The sequence below is a fragment of the Platalea leucorodia genome (genome assembly GCF_965183815.1).
Source record: "Platalea leucorodia genome assembly, chromosome: W".
In the NCBI taxonomy this organism is placed as follows: Eukaryota; Metazoa; Chordata; class Aves; order Pelecaniformes; family Threskiornithidae; genus Platalea; species Platalea leucorodia.
The window spans coordinates 41,132,295-41,157,965 of NC_138859.1; the positions used below are offsets into that span (position 1 = coordinate 41,132,295).

The following is a 25,671-nucleotide window of genomic DNA, read 5'->3' on the forward strand; positions in this document are numbered from 1 at the left end:
GTCCTTCATGGGTAGGGGAAGGGTTGGCAGTTAGGGGATGTGTCAGGGCTTGGAAGAGGTTGGTGGGTAGAGGAAGAGTTGAGGTTGGCTATTAGTGGAAGTTTTGGGCTTGGATGGGTTGGCAGTTGGGGTATGTTTGGGGGTTAAAGGACTTGGAGGTTAGGCTAGGGGTTGGTGGGTAGGGTAAGGGTGGGCTTGGAGGATTTGGGGTTGGGGTGAGGGTTGGGATTGGAGGGGTTAGCGGATAGGGGAAGGGTTGGAGAGATGTATTGGGCATAATTGGCAAGGTTTTGGTAGCAGGGGCAGGCTGCAGGGATGACCTGTGTAGGAGGAGGTCATGGACTGCCCTGTGCTGGTCATAGCCAGTTCCAGACAGCTCAGCAACAGACAAAATGGACTGACTGCGCACCAATACTGAACCACTCAGATGACTTTACAGCGCCTCTGCAAAAACATATTTAAGGGTGGTAAATGCTGAGAAAACAACGCCAGAGCAGAACAACCGGCCCGTGGGGAACCCATGATGGTGCAGTCTGTTGCTGAAGGACTGTACCCCGTGGAAAGGATCCATGCTGGAGCAAGGGAAAAGTGTGAGGAAGGAGCGGCAGAGACGAACTGTTACGAACTGACCGCAACCCCCCATTCCCTACCACCCTCCCCGCACTGCTCGTGGGGGCAGGAGGTAGAAGAGTCGGGAACAAAGGAGTGAAGTTGAGTCTGGGAAGAAGGGGTGGGGTGGTGGGGGGGTGTTTTTAGTTTTGTCTTTGTTTCTCACCATCCTACTCTATTTTTAATTGGCAACAGATTAAATTATTTTTCCCCAAGTCGAGTCTGTTTTGCCCATGATGGTAATTGGTGAGTGATCTCCCTGTCCTTCAAAACTAGCTTAAAACTAGCTTGTGCTTAATTAGGAGTAGGTAGGGCTATCAAGGCTAAAGTAAGATAATTCTGTCCAAAAAGCATATAATGGAAACAAAATATAACCAGCATGGACCATAGAGTCAGAAGGGAGTTGTTGTGGGTTAACCTCAGTAGGCAGCTAAGCACCACACAGCCGCTCGCTCACTCCTCACCCCCAGTGGGACAGGGGAAGAGGAAAAGAAGAGTAAAAGCAAGAAAACTCATGGGTTGCGATAAAAATTAATAAGCAAAGGAGAAGTGGAAGAAGAGAGGAAGAAAACAAAACAAAACAAGTGATGCAAAGGCAATCACTCACCACCTCCCATGGGTAGACTGATGCCCAGACAGTTCCTGAGCAAAAGATGGCAAAAGATGGCTAACCTACCTAAACCCCTCTCTTCTCCGTGTTTGTTTTTTTTTTTTTACTGAACATGACATTATATAGCATGGAATATCTCTTTGGTTAGTTCGGGTCAGCTGTCCTGGTTGTGTTCCCTCCCAACCTCTTGTGCATCCCCATCTGTTCACTGGGGGGGGGGGGGGGGGGCGGGCAGAGTGAGACACAGAGAAGGCCTTGACGCTGTGCAACCACTGTTCAGCAATAGCTAAAACATTGGTGTGTTATCAGCATTGTTCTGGTCACAAATCTAAAACACAGCACCATACAAGCTGCTATGAAGAAAATTAACTCCATCCCAGCCAGACCCAGTACAGGAGCCTTGGGATGCAAGGCCACCTTCATCTAGGTAACTGTATCAGTAATACTGTAATACCATATTAGGCTGAAATTGCCTAGGTAACAATGTCGGAAACACCGAATTTGGGTAGAGATGTAACAGAATTGGGACCAATGAGGAAAAAGTAATTAGGGGTGGGTTGTTTGTTTGGGACGTGTTTGGGTGGAGAAAAGGAGGTTGCAGGGGTGGTTAAAAGGTGTGTTCAGGAAAAGAAAAAATGGGGAATAAGGTATAAAATCAGGTGGAGGACAAAGAACTGAGGGATTTTGCAACGGTAGAAGTGCAGAGGCCTACAGACGGTGGTGAAGCTGACCTGCAGAGCCAAGCTCCCCAGGACACTGGAGGGAACCCCCTTGGACAACCTGCTGGACTCTCCATCAGGCTTATGTCCAGAAGACTTGGTGTGGGAGGATGGAGTAAGAAGGAATAAACTTGTATGGAGGGATAGGCTTGTGCCTTACTACTAAGTGCAGGAGGAAAGGCAATAGAATTGCAACTTAATAGCACTTATGTGTGTGTTTTATAAGTTTTCTTTATAGTAATATAACTGTGTATCAATAACGATACTACTAATAAGCAATGGAATCATAACTCAATATTACTTGCAGTGATATAATTGTGTACTAATGTTACTAATAATAGTGGTGAGTTTGTTAGCCAACTAAGGTATTATTAGCTTTTTAAAGGTGTGTTGCTTAATCAGTAAATATAACCATCTTGATCAGCTATGTCTCAAGCCTCCAATCTAAAAGGGGAGAGTCAGACTTAGGGAGGTAACACAGGTCTAGCCTGGCCTGGGCCTGGTTGGGATGATGCCTCTCCAGTGTTTACAAGCCAAGTGGCTTCTGCCAAATGAACATCCCAATTTCTCATATCCCCTTTTCCTCGGGCTTGTAGCATGATTTTCAGGAGTCCATTATGCCATTCTACCTTTCCCAAGGCCTGGGGATAATAGGGAATACGGTATATCCAGTCAATTCCATGTTCAGCTGTTCCTAACTGTATCATTTCATTTTTGAAATGACAGCCATTGTCAGACTCAATTCTTTCAGGTGTACCATGTCTCCACAAAATTTGTTTTTCGAGACCTACTACTGTGCTTTTAGCAGTGACATGGGTCACTGGGTAAGTCTCCAGCCAGCCTGTAGTCATTTTTACGATGGCTAGGACCTATCAATGCCCCCTAGTAGTCCTGCACAAAGGTCCAATGTAGTCTACTTGCAGTCTACTTGCCACGCATCTCCAAATCGGTGCTTTAAATGTCATCTTCCATGCCTCAATATTTTTTGTTGTTTAGCTTTTTCACTAATGCACAAATTTCAGTCCTTTGTTATTTGTATAATAGAATCTTTAGACAAGTCCACCCCTTGGTCTCTTGGCCAGCTATAGGTGACATCTCATCCTATATGTCCTGATGTTTCACGAGCTTCATAGAGCTACAAATAGTTCCCCTTTATGTTCCCAGTCCAGGTCTTTGTCGATTGTGGCAATCTGAGTAGCTTGATCCACTTGATGGTTGCTGATTTGTTCTTCAGTGGCATCTCTTTGGGACATGGGCACTGTGGGACATGGGCTCGAACTCCCTTCATATACTGCTAGTATCTCTTTTTCAGTCAGGGTGTAGCAGGCCTCAGATCCTCTATGTCCTCATCTCCAAAACCCTAGAGGTCAACCTCGAGTCTCTCCAGGTGCTTTCCGCCAGAGGCTCCAGGTGGAGCCATGCTCCCCGGCTGTGCTGTAAAGCACGTTTCTCACAGCTTGTCCTGTCCGGACTGTCCCAAGGGCTACCGCATGAACAATTTCCTGTTTAATCTGTTCAAAGGCTTGTCCCTGCTCAGGGCCCCATCCAAAACTGTTCTTCTTTCAGGTCACTCGATAGAGAGGGCTCACAATCTGTAACCTGGAATATGCATTCTCCAGAAACCCACAACGCCTAAGAAAGCTTGTGTTTCTTTTTTGTTATCTGGTGGGGACATAGCTGTTATCTTATTGATCACATCCATTGGGATCTGACGATGCCCATCTTGCCATTTTATTCCTAAAAAATGGATCTCCTGTGCAGGTCCTTTGACCTTGCTTTGTTTTACGGCAAAACCAGCTTTCAGAAGGAAACACAAACGCTTCCTCTGCTGTGTTGTGCCACACGATGATGTCATCGATGTATTGCAGGTGTTGAGGGGCTGCACCCTGTTCCAGTGCAGTCTGGATCAGTCCATGGCAAATGGTACGGCTGTGCTTCCACCCCTGGGGCAGTCGATTCCAGGTGTACTGGACACCCCTCCACCACATGAAAGCAAACTGTGGCCTGCACTCTGCTCCCAAAGGGATCGAGGAAAACGCATTGGCAATATCAGTTGAGGCATACCACTTGGCCACCTTTGACTCCAGTTCATATTGAAGTTCTAGCATGTCCAGTATGGCAGCACTCAACGACAGCGTGACTTTGTTCAGGCCACTGTAGTCCACTGTCAGACTCCACCCTCCGTCAGACTTTCGCACTGGCCATATGGGACTGTTAAAGGGTGAGCACATCTTGCTGATCACTCCTTGGTTCTCCAGTCGATGGCAAAAAAAACTCATGGATGGGAACCAGGGAGTCTTGGTTGGTGCAATATTGCTGCCGGTGTGCCGTCATGGTAGCAATCGACACCTGCTGTTCTTCGACCCACAGCAAGCCCACAACGGAGGGATCCTCCAAGAGGCCGGGCAAGGTAGACACCTGTTTAATCTTCTCTGTACCCACGGCAGCTACACCAAAGGCGCACTGGTACCCTTTTGGGTCTTTGAAGTACCCACTCCTGAGGTAGCCTATGCCAAGGACGCACGGAGACTCCAGGCCGGTCACAGTAGGATGCTTCTGCCACTTGTACCCTGTTAGGCTCACCCCAGCCTCCAATGCAGACAACTGTTGGGATCCCCCTGTCTCTCCAGAAATCCAGTTGGGTTCTGCCCCCTTGTACCCTGATGGCATTAGGGCACGCTGTGCACTGGTGTCCACCAGAGCCTTATACTCCCGTGGGTCCGATGTGCCAGGCCATCAGATCCATACAGGTCAATAAACCCGATTGTCCCTTTCCTCCACCTGGCCAGAGGCAGGGCCCTTCTATTCCTGGTCGGAGTATTCATTACCTGACTCCTGTAACTGCAAACCAGAAGTCCCTTCATTAGGATCAGAAGGAGGATCAGCCCTTCTGCTCTGCCTGGGGAATTGCTCAACAGCAACCGGAGCAGTAATCTTCCTGGATGGACCCTTTTCCTTGCAAGCCACTTACCTGATCTTCTAGGTTCGAGGTAGGTGCACTGTCCCACTTCCTCATGTCCTCCCTGTGGTCGCGCAGATAGAACCACAGAGTGGCGTGAGGCGTGCGCCCACAGTACCCTTTTCCTTGAGAAGAGAAAGGCAGGCCAGTCTAGCCACAGTTGGTGCCTCAATGTCTGTCCAATCCATTATCACCAGGGTATTGGCATATCACCTCCACTGCTGCTTATTCCCTCAGATACTGGATACTTCCCTCAGTGGTGGTCCACTTGCCTCGGTAGTTTACAAGGTCTTCCTTGAGGGGATACCTTGCCTTCACGCTCAACAGGAGCTGCCTCCAGAGGCTGTGGGTTGTTGCCCCTCTTCCGATTCCTTTGTCGATACTCTGGTCCCTAGCGAAGGATCCCAGCTGCTGGGCTTCCTTGCCCTCTAATTCCTGACTGTTGGCCCCAGTATCCCATCATCAGAGCAACCAGGTGATAATTTGCTCGCCTGGATGACGGCCAAAATCTTTCTGCGTATCTCACAGCTCACTCAGGGATAGGGACCGGGTGGTTTCTGACTCGTTTATGATTTCTGTCTCTTCCCCCTCCTGTTCTTGTGACTGCTCTGCTGCAGAACAGGCTGCCTCTTCTGATTTTTCCTCTCCTGCTCCCTCTTAGGAGAAGCTTCTTTCTCCCTCGCTAACCGAGTTGACTTCCCTTTCCATTGTTCCTTCTTGACTATGGGAGCGACAGTTGAGGGTTGGGTCTCTGGTTTAGCCACAGTGTCCGTTTGTATGTCTTCAGATCCAGAGACCCTCTCGCCCCCTTGAGGGTGCTGAACAGTGGCTCAGTAGGCATAGGCCAGGCCCCAGCACAGTGCGAGAAGTTGTGCCTCTTTGGCATAGCCAGGGCATCCTTTTTTCAAGTGTTCTGTTACTTCATCAGGATTCCGCACTTGTTCGGGAGTGAAGTCCCAGACCATCGGAGCTGAAAACCGCTCTAGCTACCTGCCCGTATTCTCCCACGCACCTTGCCACCCATGATCAGACTGCATCAGGGCACATCCCTGTGTGATATTCCTAAATAGTTGGTTAACTTTGCTTTTTCCAGAAAAGCTGGAAACAGATTCTTGACTGTACTAATTTTGGCTGGCATAGAGTTAATTTTCTTCATAGTAGCTTGTATGGGGCTATGCTTTGGATTTGTGCTGAAAACAGTCTTGATAATACAGGGATGTTTTAGTTACTGCTGAGCAGTGCTTACACAGCATCAAGGCCTTTTCTGCTTCTTAATGTATTGGGTTTGCGTGGCAAGGTTTTGGTAGCGGGGGGGGGGGGGGCGCTACAGGGGTGGCTTCTGTGAGAAGCTGCTAGAAGCTTCCCCTGTGTCCGATAGAGCCAATGCCAGCTGGCTCCAAGACGGACCCGCCACTGGCCAAGGCCGAGCCAATCAATCAGCGACGGTGGTAGCGCCTCTGTGATAACATATTTAAGAAGGGGGAAAAAAAAACCCAAACCTGCACAACACCAGAAGCAGTCAGAAGAGAGGAGAGAATATGTGAGAGGAACAGCCCTGCAGACACCAAGGTCAGTGAAGAAGGAGGGAGAGGAGGTGCTCCAGGTGCCGGAGCAGAGATTCCCCTGCAGCCTGTGGTGAAGACCAGGGTGAGGCAGGCTGTCCCCCTGCAGCCCAACGAGGTTAACGGTGGAGCAGATATCCACCTGCAGCCCATGGTGAAGACCGTGGTGAGGCAGGCTGTCCCCCTGCAGCCCAATGAGGTTAACGGTGGAGCAGATATCCACCTGCAGCCCATGGAGGACCCCATGCCAGAGCAGGTGGATGTGCCTGAAGGAGGCTGTGACCCCGTGGAGAGTCTGTGCTGGAGCAGGCTCCTGGCAAGACCTGTGAACCCGTGGAGAGAGAGGAGCCCACGCTGGAGCAGGTTTGCTGGCAGGACTTGTGACCCCGTGGGGGACCCATGCTGGAGCAGTCCGTTCCTGAAGGAATGCACCCCGTGGAAGGGACCCACGCTGGAGCAGTTCGTGAAGAACTGCAGCCTGTGGGAAGGACTCACGTTGGAGAAGTTCGTGGAGAGCTGCCTCCCGTGGGAGAGACCCCATGCTGGAGCAGGGGAAGAGTGTGAGGAGTCCTCCCCCTGAGGAGGAAGGAGTGGCAGAGACAACGTGTGATGAACTGACTGTTTTGATTGGTAATAAATTAAGCTAATTTCCCCAAGTTGAGCCAGGGTCAACCCACCACACTTACACCACCCCACCAGTGAGTAGGCTGGGGGGTGCACAAGAAGTTGGGAGGGGACACAGCCGGGACAGCTGACCCCAACTGACCAAAGGGTTATTCCATACCATATGACATCATGCTCAGCAATAAAAGCTGTGGGGAAGAAGAAGGAAGAGGGGGATGTTTGGAGTGATGGTGTTTGTCTTCCCAAGTAACCATTACGCGTGATGGAGCCCTGCTTTCCTGGAGATGGCCCTAAACACCTGCCTGCCGATGGGAAGGAGTGAATGAATTCCTTGTTTTGCTTTGCTTGCGCGCGTGGCTTTTGCTTTACCTATTAAACTGTCTTTATCTCAACTCACAAGTTTTCTTACTTTTACCCTTCCAATTCTCTCCCCATCTCACTGGAGGGGGAGTGAGCGAGCGGCTGTGTGGTGCTTAGTTGCCGGCCGGGGTTAAACTACGACGTTGACACGCGCCAATATGAGCATTCTGATTACCCAAGGTTGTTCAAGAAACTGAAGAGCCATTGTAACAAGGCAGAAAACATCTACCCCACAGGAGAAGAAGGGGAAGGTGCCATTTTTTGTTTCCTCCACAAATTGGCTCTCGGCAGAGGAAAAAGGTGTAATTGTTAATTCTCTCCACCAGATGGTTCCCAAAGTACTGGGACAGCAGCAATGCAGGGCCTAAATACCTGATTAGGCTCAAGGCCAGTGCTTTTATCATAACTCTGCCAGGCAAAACACAACAAAGTGATAAACAGCACAGCAAACTGCAGAAGCCAAAACCAGCCTTTAACAAGCCCTCAAATTTGATGTACGGCAAGAGAGGAAGTATGCCATGGAGCAGCTAAGGGAACAAATAAACCAGTGTCGAGAACAATTAAGTCAACATCGTGACCAGCGACAGTAACAACTTGTCAAGCAACGGCTAAACAGGTATAACAAATGTAAATTCCATCTAGCATGCTATGGTCAAATCTGTTGTTATCTCAAACCCCTCAAGCCCCACGTTGGGTGCCAAAAAGGACTGTGGTGGGTTGACCCCAGCTGGCAGGTAAGCCCCTACCCAGTTGCTTGCTCACTTCTCCCCCCCCCCCCCCCCCAAGAAAAGATGGGGGAGATAATTGGAAGGGCCAAAGTGAGAAAACTTGTAGGTCGAGAAGAAGATAGTTTAATAAGGGGCAGGGGGAGAAAGTAAAAAAAAAAAGTGATGCAAAAGCAATCACTCACCACCAGCAGACCGATGCCCAGCCAGTTCCCAAGCAATGGCTACTTTAGAAAGACTTCCTCCCCCTTCCCCCCGACCCCTGCCTTTTATTGCTGAGCATGTCGTTATATGGTATGGAATAACTCTTTGGTCAATTCAGGTCAGCTGTCCTGGCTGTGTCCCCTCCCAGCCTCTTGTCCACCCCCGCCTACTCTGTGCGGGAGCCAGAGTGAGAAACAGAGGCGGCCTTGACACCGTGTAAGCGCTGTTCAGCACTAACTAAAACATCAATGTGTTATCAACACTGTTTTGGTCACAAATGTAAAGCGCAGCACCATAGGGGCTGCTATGAAGAAAATTAACTCCATCCCAGCCAGACCCAGTACACGCATCAACTTGTCACACTGGCACATGAAGTTTTTCCAAATCCTGTGCGATGTTTTCCCTCAAGTTAGCCATCCAAATAGGTTTTCCTTGTCTCTGCCACTTCCTCTGTTTCCGCTGTGTGAACCAGTCCCAGAGGGCGTTGGTCACCATCCAGGAGTCAGTATACAGGTATAACCTAGGCTATTCCTCTGTAATGCTACATCGATGGCCATTCTTTCCTTTTTTTTGGTTGGTGGTGCCATTGCCACAATATCTTGTCAATCATGTCAATAGGAATGAGATGGCACCCATCTTGCCGTTTGACACCCAGAAAATGTATTTCTTGGTGCAGGTCCTTATTCCTCTTGATCGCAAATCCTGCATTTAGTAAAATTTCAGTGATCTGTTTGCCTTTGCTATACCCCTCTTGGGTGGTGTTTCCCCATACTATGATGTCATCAATGTACTGTAAGTGATCTGGGGCATTGCCCTCTTTCAAAACCTTTTGTATAAGTCCGTGACAGATGGTGGGGTGTATTGGGTTTACATGGCAAGGTTTTGGTAGTGGGGGGGCTTCAGGGGTGGTCTCTGTGAGGAGAGGCAAGGGGCTGCCCTGTGCCAGACACAGCCAGTTCCAGTCAGCTTGGCAACAGACCCACTGCAGGCCAAAGCTGAGCCAATCAGCAAAGCTGGTGGCGCCTCTGTGAAAACACGTAAGAAAGGGTAAAACACCACATGACATTGTGAGAGTAGCGAGGGAAAAAAAAGTGTGAGAAACAACACTGCAAATACCAAGGTCAGTGAAGAAAGAGGGGGAGGAGGTGCTCTGGGCACCAGAGAAGATATTCCCCTGCAGCCTGTGGAAGAGACCACAGTGGAGCAGATATATCCCTGCAGGACATGGAGAGGACCACGCCAGAGCAGGTGGATATTTCCTGAAGGAACTGCAGCCCGTGGAGTGCCCACGCTGGAACAGGTTTTCCTCACAGGAACTGCAGCCCGTGGAGGAGCCCATGCAGGATCAGGTTCTCCTGGCAGGAACTGTGGCCCATGGAGAAACCATGTTGGAGCAGATTTTTTTCCTGAAGGTCTGCAGCCCGTGGAGAGGACCCATGCTGGAGCAGGGGAAAAGTGTGAGGAGGAAGGCGTGGCAGAGAGGAACTGCTATGAACGTTTACTGCTATGAACGTTTACGGCTGTTTACGGCCTCAAGCTGCGCCAGGGGAAGTTTAGGTTGGATATTAGGAAAAACTTCTTCACCAAAAGGGTAGTCAGGCATTGGAACAGGCTGCCCAGGGAAGTGGTTGAGTCTCCATCCCTGGAGGTATTTATAAGAAGGGTAGACGTGGTGCTTGAGGACATGGTTTAGTGGTGGACTTGGCAGTGATAGGTTAACGGTTAGACTCGATGATCTTAAGGGTCTTTTCCAACCTTAATGATTCTATGATTCTATGAACCTCCCGTTCCCCATCCTCCCCACGCTGCTCGGGGGGGGGGAGGGGAGGTAGAGGAGCTGGGAATGAAGGAGTGAAGTTGAGCCTGGGCGAAGGGGGGGAGAGCGGGAGGGAAGGTGTTGTTTTAATTTTTGTGTTTGTTTCTCACCATCCAAATCTATTTTAATTGTCAATAAATCAAATTCATTTTCCCCAAGTTGAGTCTGTTTTGCCCATGGCAGTGATTAGTAAGTGTCTTTGTCTCGACCCACAAGCTTTTTCATCTTGTTTTCCCCCCCCCGTCCTGTTGAGGAGAGGTAGCGAGAGAGTGGCTGAGTAGGCATCTGGCAGCCAGCCAAGGTCAACCTACCACATGGGGCTATGCTTCCATCCTTGCGGCAGACAGTTCCAGGTGTATTATACTCCTTTCCCAGTATAGGCAAACTGTCATTTACAGTCAGGTGTCAGGGGAATTGAGAAAAAACACGTTAACTATGTCAATGGTCTCATGCCAGGCAGCATTCTTCGCTTCGGGTTCATACTGTAGTTCTAGCATATCTGCTAGATATGCTGCACTCAAGGGTGGCATTACTTCTTTCAAACCTCAGTAGTCTATGGTTGATCTCCCTGTTGGGTTTTCATGCCGGCCAGATGGGGCTGTTGAAGGATGAATGGGTTCAAGTAACCACCCCTTGACTTTCAAGCTCTTTGATAAGACTGTATATGGGACCGAGCAAATCCCTTTTGGTCCAATATTGCTGTCGGTGTGCCATTTGGGTTGCCACTGGCACCGACTGAGGTGATGCCTGTAGCAGTCCTACTACTGACTCTTCCTCTAAGAGACCAGGTAGTTGAGGTATTGAATGTGTGTCTATAGGGGTATGTGGAAGGAGAGTGTCTGTTCCTTTAAGGGTATCTGGTCAAAGGAGCCTCACTTCCTTGTGCTTCAGGCGTTCTTCTCTCATATGCTTTTTTAAAAACTGTCTTAAGTTATTGGAAAGGAGTTTTAGTAAAGACAATTGGGAAGCTTTCAACATCGTTCTACTTTACTAATAAGAGCTAACAATTAATCTGGATGATTAAGAGTATAAAAGCCTTTTCTTCTCAAATAACAAATTCCTTTATGTTACCCTGTCCAGTTGTGATACACGTTCAGTTAAGTAAGTGGCACGCAGATGGCAAAAGCTGATACTCTGATATTCCTTCTAATGCAACAGACGGTAGTATGCATGATAAACTTAACACTGTTAGAGAAAAGGTGGAAGTACAGGCTTCCTCAAAGGATGGAAGGTAACATTTAAGAGGTTTCCGTATACTCCCCGCTTAAAATCAGCCCTTAGGTCTCTGTGGTGGATTGAACTTGGCTGGCCGCCAGGTGCCCACCAAGGCGCTCTGTCACTCCCCCTCCTCAGCAAGACAGGGAGAAAAAACGATGAAAAACTGGTGAGTCGAGATAAAGGCGGTTTAATGAAAGAAAGCAAAGGCCATGCCCAGAAACAAAGCAAAAAAAAAAAAAAGATTTATTCTCTATTTCCCATCAGCAGGCCATGTCCAGCCACTTCCTGGGAAGTAGGGCCTCAGTAAGCTTTGGAAGAGAAATGCCTTAATAACAAATGCCCCCTCCCTCCTCCTTTCTCTTAGCTTCTACTGCTGAGTATGACATCATATGGCATGGAATATCCCTTTGGTCAGTTTGGGTCAGCTGTCCTGGCTATGTCCCCTCCCAACCCCTTTCTAGCTACAAATACAAAGCACAGCACTATGAGGGCTGCTATGGGGAAAGTTAACTCCATCCCAGCCGGACCCAGTACAGTCTCAGAAATCAGCACTATGCAAAGATAATATGTTTTCAGTTTCTTCCTCTTCTTCCAATGTACCCCCAGAGGTGGATGGGCCACCATGATCCCTGGCACTGTCATCCCCCCCCCCCGCCACATTTGCATTAATCATTCTGTTCCCTTCCTTTTCCATTGTCTAGTTTGGACTAAGGGGGCAACTCCAGCTAAGTAAGCCATTACTGCGCTCTAGAGTGGCTGCTCGGCTCTCTGCTTCTCACACCCGCAGCTGGCCTTTACAACTCCATTCTAAAAGAGACCAGCATGCAAAGGCACGCCCGTACATCAGTGTGGTGCATTTTTCATCATTTCCTTGTAAGCATGGGGTGGGTTGACCCCAGCCAGCAGCAAAGCACCCACCAGCTGCTCACTCAACTCCCCCTCCCCTCTGAGAGATGGGGAAGAGAATTGGAAGAGCAAAACTGAGAAAGAACATGTCGGTCGAGATAAAGACAGTTTAATAGATGAAGGAAAGAAAGGAAAAAAAACCACACGATGCAAAGGCAATCACTTACCACTTCTGTGGTGGGTTGACCCTGGCTGGATGCCAGATGCCCACCAAAGCTGCTCTATCACTACCCTCCTCAGCTGGACAGGGGAGAGAAAATATAACACAAGGCTCGTGGGTCGAGATAAGGACAGGGAGAGATCACTCACCAATTACCGTCAGGGGCAAAACAGACTCAACTTGGGGAAATTAGCTTAATTTATTACCAATCAAAACAGTCAGTTCATCACACGTTGTCTCTGCCACTCCTTCCTCCTCAGGGGGAGGACTCCTCACACTCTTCCCCTGCTCCAGCATGGGGTCTCTCCCACGGGAGGCAGCTCTCCACGAACTTCTCCAACGTGAGTCCTTCCCACAGGCTGCAGTTCTTCACGAACTGCTCCAGCGTGGGTCCCTTCCACGGGGTGCATTCCTTCAGGAACGGACTGCTCCAGCATGGGTCCCCCACGGGGTCACAAGTCCTGCCAGCAAACCTGCTCCAGCGTGGGCTCCTCTCTCTCCACGGGTTCACAGGTCTTGCCAGGAGCCTGCTCCAGCACAGACTCTCCACGGGGTCACAGCCTCCTTCAGGCACATCCACCTGCTCTGGCATGGGGTCCTCCACGGGCTGCAGGTGGATATCTGCTCCACCGTTAACCTCGTTGGGCTGCAGGGGGACAGCCTGCCTCACCCTGGTCTTCACCATAGGCTGCAGGGGAATCTCTGCTCCGGCACCTGGAGCACCTCCTCCCCCTCCTTCTTCACTGACCTTGGTGTCTGCAGGGCTGTTCCTCTCACATATTCTCACTCCTCTCTCCGGCTGCAGTTGCGCAGTTTTTGGGTGGGTTTTTTTCCCCCTTCTTAAGTATGTTATCACAGAGGCGCTACCACCGTCGCTGATTGGCTCGGCCTTGGCCAGTGGCAGGTCCGTCTTGGAGCCAGCTGGCATTGGCTCTATCGGACACAGGGGAAGCCTCTAGCCACCCCTGTAGCGCCCCCCCCCCCCGCTACCAAAACCTTGCCACGCAAACCCAGTACAACTTCCCATGGGTAGACTGATGCCCCAAGCAATGGCTACGTTGGAAAGGCTCCCCCCCCCCCTCGCTTTTATTGCTGAGCATGACGTTATACGGCATGGAATTTCCCTTTGGTCAATTTGGGTCAGCTGTCACGGCTGTGTCTCTTCCCAACCTCTTGCCTACTCCCTGGGGGGTGGGGTGGGGGTGGGCAGTGTGAGAAACAGAGAAGGCCTCGATGCTGTGCAAGCACTGTTAAGCATTAGCTAAAACATCGGTGTGTTATCAACACTGTTTTGGTCACAAATGTAAAGCACAGCACCATAAGGGCTGCTATGAAGAAAATTAACTCCAGCCCAGCCAGACCCAGTACAAGGCATTAAAACCTTTTCCCAGTTGGGTTGCCAGTTCTTTCAGGCTCTTGGTGTGCTCGGGTTTCAGTTCCCAAGCCACTGGAGGATGCATCCAAACCAGGCACTGAGCCGAAGGCACCCATTCCTCATCCCATCCAGGTACTGGAGGTTCAGGAGTCACTTCCCAGGTTCCCTTGCTCTTACGCTAGAACAAGTTTCAAGATGTTTGTGCTATCCTACCTCAAGTAGGAGTACTAAACGCACTTCCTGCCAGACTCTTACCCCCAAGCGCCCACCCTCAAGATCTGCAAGATTACACTCGGGCAAACGAATTTGGCAGCTGTAGGTGGTCTCTGCATTGTGGACATTTGTTGGATGCACTACAGCTGTACAATCCTCTTTTCACAGTCCAAAGCTTCCTTCGAATCCCACTTCTGACAGCAGTTTTAGTAATGTCATTGTTTAGGTCTGGACAGACTAAATGCATGCATTGATTACTATGCAATAATTGGTTCCGTGTGAAGGAGCGTGGATATTTATTGTCCCTGTGAAAGAGTGATTATTAATGCAAAGAACACTACAAAGTTACAGGAAAAGTGGCTATCTCTACTTCCCCTTTCCTTGCTGACAGTAGCAGCAGTTGTCAGAGGTTGGGAGGAGTAGGGTGCTGAGGGTGTCTGTTCTGGCCACCACGAGCATGGTCCCAGGCATCCCCAAAGGCAGAGTCATGATGCCCCCCTTCGGGCTGAGGTGGATGTGTTTTATGAGGTGGAGAGCACCTTCCAGATTATTTCATCTTTAGTTGTTGTTGGACTGCTCTGAACTGTCGCTCGTTGATTGGTGTAGCAAGTCGCCAGGCAAATATTCTTGTATAAGTTTAGTTCTGCTATTTCTGCCAGTTATGTGTTTTTTTATAACACCCGCTTTGTTGCGCTTCATCTAACAAAAGTTACAACCCTAACAACTACATAGCAACATACCGAAGGTCAAACAGTGGGCCTCCAACATCAGTCTAGTTATTCGAGTGATGTCAGCTCAGAAGGCCAAGACAACCAGAGGAAGGCAGAGAGCACAGGGGGCAGAGAGGGGGGCCATGGGGGCAGAGAGAAAGAGAGAGAGCACAAGGGGGCGGGGGTGTTGCACGAGAGTGGGGGCAGGGCTGAGGGATTTTACAAGTGTAGCACTTCTCTGTCTCCTTCCTTTCTTGCCTTCAGAAATCTTTACAAGTTTTTGTTTTTTGGAAAACCTAAGTAAGTTCTAAACCCCTCAAGTTCATGCCAAGGAAAAGTTCTTAACAGCTTTGATTTAGACGTTCCAACAGTTATGGCCCTTATGAATGCCTTAATTTATACAATTAAACTCATACAAAGAAGTTGATTCTTTTTTTTTTTTTAAAGCATTCAAGACTGTTTTCTAACCAATGTGCATCATCAACAGGTTCAGTGAAAACACCAGATTTTTTCCTAGTATGACATCTATAATACCAAAAGCATACTATGAGAATTCACGCAGCATAAATTGGTACATAGCATCACTTGGTACAATGCTTTACAAGAACGAAATTAAACTTTAACATTAACCGCTATAAAAACAATGTTTCCAACTCGTACAAAGCACAGTAAAAAGCCATCCTGACACGTGTTGAAAAACTACACACTAACAGGTCAGTATGACTGGAAGAGAGTATGTTTTATAAAAATGAAGCAATTAAGCAGTTGAAAAACTATTTACACTCTTTCCCGCTATTAACTGGACAAACATACAGGAATCAGATTAAAACATGCAACAGCTCTGTCTCCTGTTTTCTGAATGTGATTTTGAGATGTGTATTGCTTATTAGTACTGGATAAAGCCATCAGCAAAGCATTTAAATACTTTTCAAATGAAGATTAAAGGGGCTGTTATTCCACAAAATTTAACATTAAAATACTATGCTTATAAAATTTTTAAAACTTTTGGTCCATAGATTTCAAATGCAAAACTTAATAACTTTTATTAAAAAAAAAAAAAAAATATACTCCAGTGGCATCATTTCTTTTCAAAGAGATTCCTTTGGATTTTCAAGCTCTCTCTCTTCACCTGATGTTCTAGAAAAATAATAAAGCAACATTAATAGCCATATAAAGAATTTTAGACATAAGTCTTATTTTAAAATTAATTGACCTGGAATAAGACTAGAATCTCAGTGTGTTGATGCACATTCAGCAGTAGATGAAGTTTGGAAGACTGAAGCAGTTAGTGATGCCAGCTTCTCTCCTTGAGAGGACTGTGTGTCCCCCCCAACACCCCCACACACCAATTGAGCTCAAGTCAACATGCCAAGCTGTGAACTGCAGTTATTCAGGATCTGATTTGTATTCCATTCAGGCGTTCCTGAATAGTAAGCCAAACAGTTTTTTACTGTAGTTCTGACACTGGTACCAGTACCAAACTTAATGCCCTTGGAAGTGTAGCAGATGGAATCCAATATTCTTTTTGTGCTGGAAAAAGAAAAGGAAGTTTGTGTTGACTGCAGGACCATGCCATCAGCAGCGTGCGCATTCAAGCTTGTAGCTTCCTTTCACTCCAACCAGCACTAGAAAACTTTTCACATCCTCCTTCTGGATTTTAGCAGTGGGGTTTCTTCCGCTGAGTTATAAAACCTGAATGACTGCAGCATATTGCTCCAAGTTGTTTGCAGTGACCATTGCAACAATCATTTAAGGTTTACTTTCCCCTTTATAAACAGAGTGCTTTGTCCCAAATATTTATGAATTTTTATCCAGAAACTATTGGGCTTTTTATGCATCCTTACTCTACTAAACTAGGGTTTTTTTATTTTTTAGTGGTTTAGAAATATATTTTATGCAATATTTTAGAAAGCAAATAAGAAATAGCTGCTTTACGGGGAGAGGGTCTATGGTTTTAATTTGTGAATTGCTTTCTTTAAATTAGGCTGAAAAACAAGCTGAAGCTGCGGAAACTGCAGTGGTAGCAGCTGCAGTGGCTGTGACTCCAAAAGTAAGCCCTAAAAGAGGAAGACCAGCAGGTAACTTTAAACAAAAAGGAATTTTATTTATTTTTCCCCATACAAAATAACTTAATAGAGATGGTCAGAGGATTTATTGCCCCCAGTTCTCCGGAGTATTACAGAATATTTCCTAATATGTAAACTTCCAATTTTTTTTTTTTTATATATATATATATATATAAAAATATATATACACACATCTAAACTATCCTACATGGCAACCTGAGGTATTTAGCAATTTAGCACATAAAGGGCCTTAAAATGTTTATGGTTATGCTGGGTCCTCTGAAATGAGGATCATTGTATTCCCTTGCAAGTATCACCTTTAGGAAAGCCTCCATAGGATTCTGCTAACTTACAGACTATGCAATAAGACCTCTGTTTCACTGTGGCTTCACAAAGGTTTATATTAATCAAAGATGTATACAAATGGTACTTAAGTTGTGTTAGAATATCCATAAAACAAGTTTTAAAAAAAATGGGGGGAGGGAGACTGTCTATAGGAAGAGCTCAGAGGACAGTAAAAACAAGTGAAGAGCTGGAGAGATTTTGCTGAAAAGACGTTTAAAGGAAACCTCTGTAGACCGATAGACAACTGAGAAGAAAATATAGCTATTAGAAGCAGCATGTAATTTAAAAGATTTTGCTAATAGTTCTGCAGTACTTGTTTGTGAAAGTAGCAATGATTTAATTGCAATTCTTATGGCAAGTTTGCAAGCATTCTTGAAGGAAATGTTTTAAATTTGTTTACTGCTAACATGGGGAAAGTTATTGGAGCACTTAAATATGCTATATGAGCATTTAGTCTGGGAAACAGATAATTTAATACTTTATACTCACCTGTATCTGGTAGTAGTATGAAAATAACTTTTAGAAAGCGCAACCATAGTTAGCTCCCAAGGCAAACTATTTAAGACTAGGTGTGAGGAAATGAAGTATTACCTTAGTACTTCACCCACTTTCATTATATTTATTAAATGAACATTTTTAATATTTTCATGTGTGTGGGATTATATTGATCTTTCAAATGAATTGTGTTTATACAAGCTATTGTCTATAAGAGCAGGAAAGGACCTTTACAAGAGATGCTTTGGCACCCTATGAGAAATGTGTTACTAGATGATGTACTGTGCAGCATTCTCTTGCGTTAATATGATGCATGCATCTCTTGCTTAGCAGTGCTCCACACTAACAGCAGCAGCACTTCAAACACTGGGCTGTTAGGTTTTTTTCCTAACAGAATGTTCACTGGGATTAGCAGATAAGCATGTTCCATAAATTTCAATCCATAACGGCAGCATACTAAGTATTTTCATTTTACAGAGTTTGAAGGGTATAAACATCAAGAAGGTAGATAAACTATTTAGCTCGCTTTAACACTGAAACATGGTGAAATTGAGAGAATGTAGAACTGTGCTGTATACCTCGGTGTGGTGGTAGAATTTCTTGACACTGATTTACTCTCAGGGAAAGGGATGGAAGCTCCATGAAGCTCTTTACTACTACTAAATAGGCTGAGTTTAGATTTGCACACTAAATTATAGAATCATAGAATCACAGAATCATTAAGGTTGGAAAAGACCTCTGAGATCATCGAATCCAACCATTAACCTAACTGCCAGGTCCACCTCTAAACCATGTCCCTAAGCACCACATCCACACATTTTTTGAACACTTCCAGGGACTGTGATTGCACCACTTCCCTGGGCAGTCTGTTCCAATGCCTAACCACTCTCTCCGTGAAGAAATTTTTCCTAATATCTAATCTAAATCTCCCCTGGCACAACTTGAGGCCATTTCCTCTCATCCTGTTGCTTGCTGCCTGGGAGAAGAGACCGACCCCCACCTCACTACAACCTCCTTTCAGGTAGTTGTAGAGAGCGATAAGGTCTCCCCTCAGCCTCCTCTTCTCCAAACTAAACAACCCCAGCTCCCTCAGCTGCTCCTCATAAGACTTGTTCTCTAGACCCTTCGCCAGCTTCGTTGCCCTTCTTTGGACACTCTCCAGCACCTCAGTGTCTTTCTTGTAGTGAGGGGCCCAAAAGTGAACACAGTATTTGAGGTGCGGCCTCACCAGTGCCAAGTACAGGGGCGCTATCACCTCCCTGGTCCTGCTGGCCACACTATTCCTGATGCAAGCCAGGATGCTATTGGCCTTCTTGGCCACCTGGGCACACTGCTGGCTCATGTTCAGGCGGCTGTCAACCAAGCACCCCCAGGTCCTTTTCCGCCAAGCAGCTCTCCAGCCACTCTTCCCCAAGCCTGTAGCGTTGCATGGGGTTGTTGTGACCCAAGTGCAGGACCCGGCACTTAGCCTTGTTAAATTACTTAAGTTTCCCCCCCCCACTTATTATTGTCTTATTATTCCACTTATTATTCTCTTGTTTCAGGCATGGTGTTTTTTTTTTTTTTTTATTAGCTGTGTAACATGAGGCAGGGCCATTCTGACTGCACTGGGTGGAAAAGGCACAGGAACAGATGGTTTAAACCTCTTAGACTGCTATCTTAAAGTACCAGAGTGTTGGTTGAGATTTTAATTTTTCAAAGGGATCTCGATTAAACTTTGATACACAGTTCCAACATTTGAAATTTTTTAAATAGAGTATTTACCCTACTAAGTTTGACTCAAGTGTTTCTTCTCTGTGTTGACATGAGAAACAATCCTTTTAGATAAGGAACGGGTGGTGGCTGTAGACTAACCTGTTCTTTTTATATAATTAGCTACTGAAGTAAAGGTTCCAAAACCAAGAGGGAGACCCAAATTGGTGAAACCACCTTGTCCTTCAGAGATCGACATGTGAGTTGGCTTTTTATATAAAATGCCTGTCTTTATTGTAACCCAAGTGGTTGCATTTGATGAGCTGTCATGACTTACTGAGTTCCTGCCCAGCATTCTCTTTGTAGTACTCAGTATAAGTTGGATGTTGCAGTCAGGATGGGTGGACAACCAGATGGGTAAAAAAGTGGTTGGATGATTGGGCTCAGAGGATAGGGGTTAATAGGTTGTTTTCTACCTGGAGGCTGGTAACAAGTGGAATACTGCAGGGGTCTATCCTGGGACCTGTCCTGCTTAACATCTTTATCAATGACCTGGAGAAGGCGACAGAGTGCACTCTCTTTGAGTTTGCAGATGACAGCAAATTGGGGGGGGGGTGCCGTCAATACACTTGAGGGCAGAGCTGCCATCCAGAGGGAACTAGACAGGTTGGAGGAATATTCCATACCATATGACGTCGTGCTCAGCAATAAAAGCTAAGAGAAAGGAGGGGGAGGAGGGGCATTTGTTATTAAGGCATTTGTCTTCCAAAGCAATCGCTACGCGTACTGAGGCCCTACTTCCCAGGAAGTGGCTGGACATGGCCTGCTGATGGGAAATAGAGAATAAATCTTTTTTTCTTTTTTTTTTTTCTTTTTTTTTTTTTTTATTTGCTTTGTGTCTGGGCACAGCCTTTGCTTTCTTTCATTAAACCAGCTTTATCTCGACCCATGAGTTCTTCATCTTATTTTCTCCCCCTGTCCTGCTGAGGAGGGGGAGTGACAGAGCAGCTTGGTGGGAGCAGCTTGGTGGGCACCTGGCAGCCAGCCAAGGTCAACCCACCACAGCAGTAGATTGAGAGAAGTGATTATCCCCTTCTATTCAGCACTTGTTAGACCACATCTAGAATCCTGGGTCCCCCAATACAAGAAAGATGCCGACTAACTGGAACGAGTTCAGCAGAGGGCCACCAAGCTGGTCAGAGGGCTGGAACACATGTCCTATGAGGAGGGGCTGAGGGAACTGGGCTTGTTCAGCCTGGAGAAGAGAAGGCTTTGGGGGAGATCTAATAACAACCTTCCAATACCTACAAGGAGTTCATCAAGAAGAAGGAGCCAGGCTTGTCACAACGGTGCATGGTGGGAGGATGAGAGGCAACGGGCATAAACTGAAACAAGAGGGGATCAGACTGGATATAGGGAAATACTTTTTCACTCTGAGGACAGTCAAGCAGTGGGGCAGGTTGCCCAAAGAGGTTGTCCAGTCTCCATCCTTGGAGGTTTTCAAGACCAGACTGGAGAAAGCCCTGAGTAACCTGGTCTGAACCACCCCCAGCAAGGGATTGAACAAGAGACTTCCGGAGGCCCCTTCCAACCTGAATTATCCTATGATCCTATGAAATGAAAGATCTAAGAGTGAGCCAACTTTGTGCAGGTGGAGTATTTGATAATAAAAACTAGAAAGTACATCTTCCTGAATTGAGAGTTAGGTTCTCTTTTAAACTGGGTATAGATAATGAATATGAAGCTTAAATAATTTACTGTGTTTTAGTGTTCATGAAGAGGAGAAGACAAAGAAAAAAGGACTGGAAGAAAAGCCCAAAAAACAAGGGAAAAAAGATGAGGAGAGTCAGAAGGAAGAAGACAAATCGAGGAAGGAATTTGATAGAAGAGAAACAAAGAGGGAGACCGAACCAAAAAGGAGAAATACTTCCCAAGTGGGTTCTGCATCAGCATCTGATTCTGAAGAGGATGAAGGAGAACATGAAGGTGATAAGGTATATTGCTCTTTATTGACTTACTTATTGTAAAGAACAGTAGTTCACTGAAAATATTTCTTAGAGCTAATACTAGGTCTTCAATTTTGTCTATTAAGTGTTGGAGCCTTGTGTCTGGCTAATATAGATGCATGTCTTGGAAATGAGAAGTTGCAGAATTCCTTTCTGTCAAATAATCTTTTCAATAACTTTTAGATATTTACAAAGAAAAAAAATTTCTAATACTTTATTTTTTTAAAAGATGGATTTAAATGTAAGTGATTTATTGTAGCAAAATTTTGTTTGTTTGTTTGTTTGTTTGTTTGTTTTTTAATATGCTTACTTGTACGCATATATTTTTTTGCCCTGAGTGTTGAGAATCTGTGGGGTCTGTGAAATACATTTTTGAGAGATGGGAAGCTGTCTCTAGCTGATCATTTGGGAATGGCTTTGGGTTTTTTGGTGTTTGGGATATTCTTCTCCATATCTGAGAGAAAGCACTAATAAAACTCAGCTTCTTATCTGCACATAAAAGATTTGGATTTAGTTACAGAGGAATGCTAACTCTCATCAGGGTGTTTCATAGACTAGAGCAATAATGTGTAGACATCTAGAGCAGGTAGGTTTAACTATTAATGTTTTTGATGTTCAGTAATCTAAAGACTCCTCCTCTCTTCTCACCCTAAAATCCTAAATAAAAACAGAAGAAAAAAGGAGGGAGAAACTTTCAAGGAGCTCATAGAAGAAACATGTTACAAGGCCAACATGAGAGAGAACTGACAGAAAGAAAGTGTAAGCAAGAGGAGCAAATGGAATCTGAGCCGTGAGTATGTTTTAATACATAGTGTCTGTACATTGTGGTAGTACTTTGAAACTAAGAGGAGGCCCAAAACCTAACAAAATTCCCCATTGGTTTGCACGGTGTTCTGTGTCCTCCCTCTGCCTTTTTTTTTCCCAAGCATTATTTAACTTTTTAAGTGGAGAATAAAAAAGCTCTTGTAAATCAATATGTAGTATTGTGGAAGGATGGGAAAAATTGAATCCAGAAATTAAGTGATGTCAGTCTTTCAGTGACTTAGATTTCCTAACAGTAGGACAGAGTTGGTGGGTTCTGTTTAGAAGTATCCTGAGAATACCTGAAGCTAACTCTCTTGTTCCAGCAGGGCCATCTATTACATTTTAAGTCAGTCTTGAATACACGAGACTGAGATTTATATCAAAATTCTATAGCCATGAATTAAGTTGCTCAGGTTATGGAATACATAGGGTTCCCTGGAAAACACTTCCTTCTCTGTCTGGCAGCTGGAGGCTATACTATCAGACAGAACAAGGAAGAAGTTATGATTTATGCTACTCTGGCTCTGCAAAGCCAGTTGAGTAATATCAAGCAGTTTGCAGTCAGAAGATAAATTATCACAAATGAACCAAGCATTAGCATGGAGAGAAGATCCTGTCAGAAACTTAGGGGGTTAGGACAGCAGGAAGAAATCGATCTGACCCATTCTCAAGACCTATTCCATAAGCGGGTGAAGAAGCCACCACCATGAGATCGAGATGTTACCATCCACACAGTTCTTGGGAAGGAGGAAGAAGGGGGAGAACAAGGTAAAAATTCTGGGAACTAGGAGAAGGAAATGGTCCCCTTCATCTATAACAATAAAATTATAACCTTTCTCTATCCTTTAACAAGAATCTAGATTTACTTCCCCCCCCCCCCCCCCCCCCCAAGTGATTTCGTCTCTTCCTTGTCAGTTATTCTTTCTCTAGAAACCTAAACACACTTCTTCCTTGGGGCAAACCTAAACTTTTCCAACGTCCCAAAGACACTAAATTGTTTTCATAATTTCTGCAATTCTTAAGATATTATTATGTAAATCTGACATGCTTTTTGATTTCTGCAAGAAATTGTCATGTGTTGTTTTGGTTATCGTAGAATCATAGAATGGTTTGGGTTGGAAGGGACCTTAAAGATCATCTAGTTCCAACCCCCCTGCCATGGGAAGGGATACCTTCCACTAGATCAGGTTGCTCAAAGCCCCATGCAAGCTGGCCTTGAACGCTTCCAGGGAGGGGGCATCCACAACTTCTCTGGGCAACCTGTTCCAGTGTCTCACCACCCTCACAGTAAAGAATTTCTTCCTAATATCTAATCTAAATCTACCCTCTTTCAGTTTAAAACCGTTACCCCTCATCCTATCACTACACTCCCTGCTAAAGAGTCCCTCCCCATCTTTCCTGTAGGCCCCCTTTAAGTACTGGAAGGCCACTATAAGGTCTCCCCAGAGCCTTCTCTTCTCTAGGCTAAACAACCCCAACTCTCTCAGCCTGTCCTCATAGGGGAAGTGCTCCAGCCCCCTGATCATCTTCATGGCCCTCCTCCTCTGGACCCGCTCGAGCAGGTCCATGTCTGTCTTGTGCTGGGGGCCCCAGAGCTGAACACAGTACTCCAGGTGGGGTCTCACGAGAGCCGAGTCTTCTTTACTTTTAAATAGATTTCATATTTTATGCATCTAGGGAACTATACAGAGCTCCACTTCAGTAAAAGTAAGGAGCAGTAGCTTATCTTAGTGACTGTGCGTAGTTTAGATCATACCCGATGCCTAATTATTAAGCACAAAACCTAATATTGATAAAATGTGAAAAGATTTATTTTTCTTTTTGCTTTCTTGCAACTTCCTCTGTCAGCATAATGGACATAAATTGAATTTTTTTTAAATCATTATTTTCCATTTTTCTGGTCTAGGTAGCTACCTCATTAATATTTGTTAGGCAAACTCAATTCAGTGCTTTGTATGTTAGACACAGTCTTGCTTAAAGAATGTGAGTCTGTGCAGGTACAACTGTGTTGCTCCTCAGTCTACTGCCAAATTTGTGCCAACATCCTCAGCTATTCATCCTCTCCAGTTGGTAAAAAGAAACAAAGGAGCTTGTTGAACAGTGTTGCAGAAAAGACCTTGACTTTTGCTGTTTTAACATGCATTACCAACTACAGCTTTTCTTAGTACCAATGAATAATTCAACACGTCCCAAACTTTAAAAAGATAACTTAAGGAAACAGCATATATGCCTATCAACACAATTGAAAGTAGTTCTTAAGCACAATCACTTGGAATACATTATTTTCTAGAATGCACAGAATCATAGAATAATTCAGGTTGAAAGGGACCTCAGGAGGTCATCTAACTTCAACCTCTGGCTCAAAGCAAGATTAGCTATGGGATCAGATTGTTCAAGTACATATTCAAAAAGATATGAAAGCATCTTATCTCTAGTTAACAAATGGAGTAAAGTTACAGCAACATTTAAAATACAGAACTGAAGAGACATTTACAAACCATTTGCTCAGACGCAATACTCAGTGCTTAGAGTGTTTTGTAAATTCATGTTTTGCTCATGTTTACTCTGCTTAATGGTCTCCTCTTTAAACAATTTAACACTGCATATGAAATTGTAAGCAAGTTTCACATGACAGAAATATAGTTTGCAGATTGTTCGAGTTTTAACATGTGCAGCATATGCATTTCTCAGCATGAAAAGTGTACCAGTTTAGTCAGAGTGGTAAGCTTACAAGTGGACTTTTACTGCAAAAACTGTAAACTAACATTGGTTTAAGCAAGATAGGTTTGTATTATGCACACGTTGTTTGATAATGGCTAATCCAAATAAATTGCTCTTAAGTAGCCATACAAGGGTTTATGTAAACAGGTTTGATTTCTTCGTTTAGATGAGTCAAACAATGCTAACTGGAGCTTAGAGTTCAAGCCAATGCAAATACACACTCTCTCTCTCTCTCTCTCTTAGAGAGAATAGAGGGAAATGTATATTGGCAGAACATAACACTACCACTGGCTCAATCCTTGGAAGATATACTTGCAAGTTTTAAAGGGCAAAAGCACAATATTGTGCTGGAATATTTAAAGAAATATATGAATTAATTTGCCTATAGTTGCTTGTTTGAGACAACCTGGTCAAGACATCTTGTGCAAGTATGTGAAGTGTTTGTCTTCAGTTTCTTTTGACTAGTAATGACCACTGGTGTGTCATGTCTGCAGCCAAATAGCCTTATGCTTTTAACAGGAAATAAAAAGGGCAATCTGACTCAGTTTGTCTCTTGCCACTACAAAAATCCAAGTGTTGTCAGGTTCTGTAGAAACAAGGAAGTGAAACAGGTCATGAAAAATGTACCTTGGAGAGACAGTTATTAAAAGTGTCCATTTGTTTTCAAGTGATTGGCCACATACGTTCCACTGTCCAACCGCTTCATTTACAATTTCAATTAACTCAGATGCCACACCACATTAATGTCATATTGATTTTTGAACAACTCATT

The 25,671-nt window shown here is 45.3% G+C and overlaps 1 protein-coding gene across 1 annotated transcript in view; it reads left to right on the forward strand.

The window, feature by feature from the left end:
• Nucleotides 1-25,671, forward strand: part of LOC309601981 (lens epithelium-derived growth factor-like) — a 92,253-nt gene that overhangs the window by 42,644 nt on the left and 23,938 nt on the right. Inside the window, exons 8-11 of the mRNA XM_082335242.1 lie at nucleotides 16,755-16,848; nucleotides 19,552-19,627; nucleotides 21,137-21,362; nucleotides 22,046-22,164. Of these exons, the coding sequence (XP_082191368.1) occupies nucleotides 16,755-16,848; nucleotides 19,552-19,627; nucleotides 21,137-21,362; nucleotides 22,046-22,164 (515 nt within the window). The remainder of the gene's footprint in view (nucleotides 1-16,754; nucleotides 16,849-19,551; nucleotides 19,628-21,136; nucleotides 21,363-22,045; nucleotides 22,165-25,671) is intronic.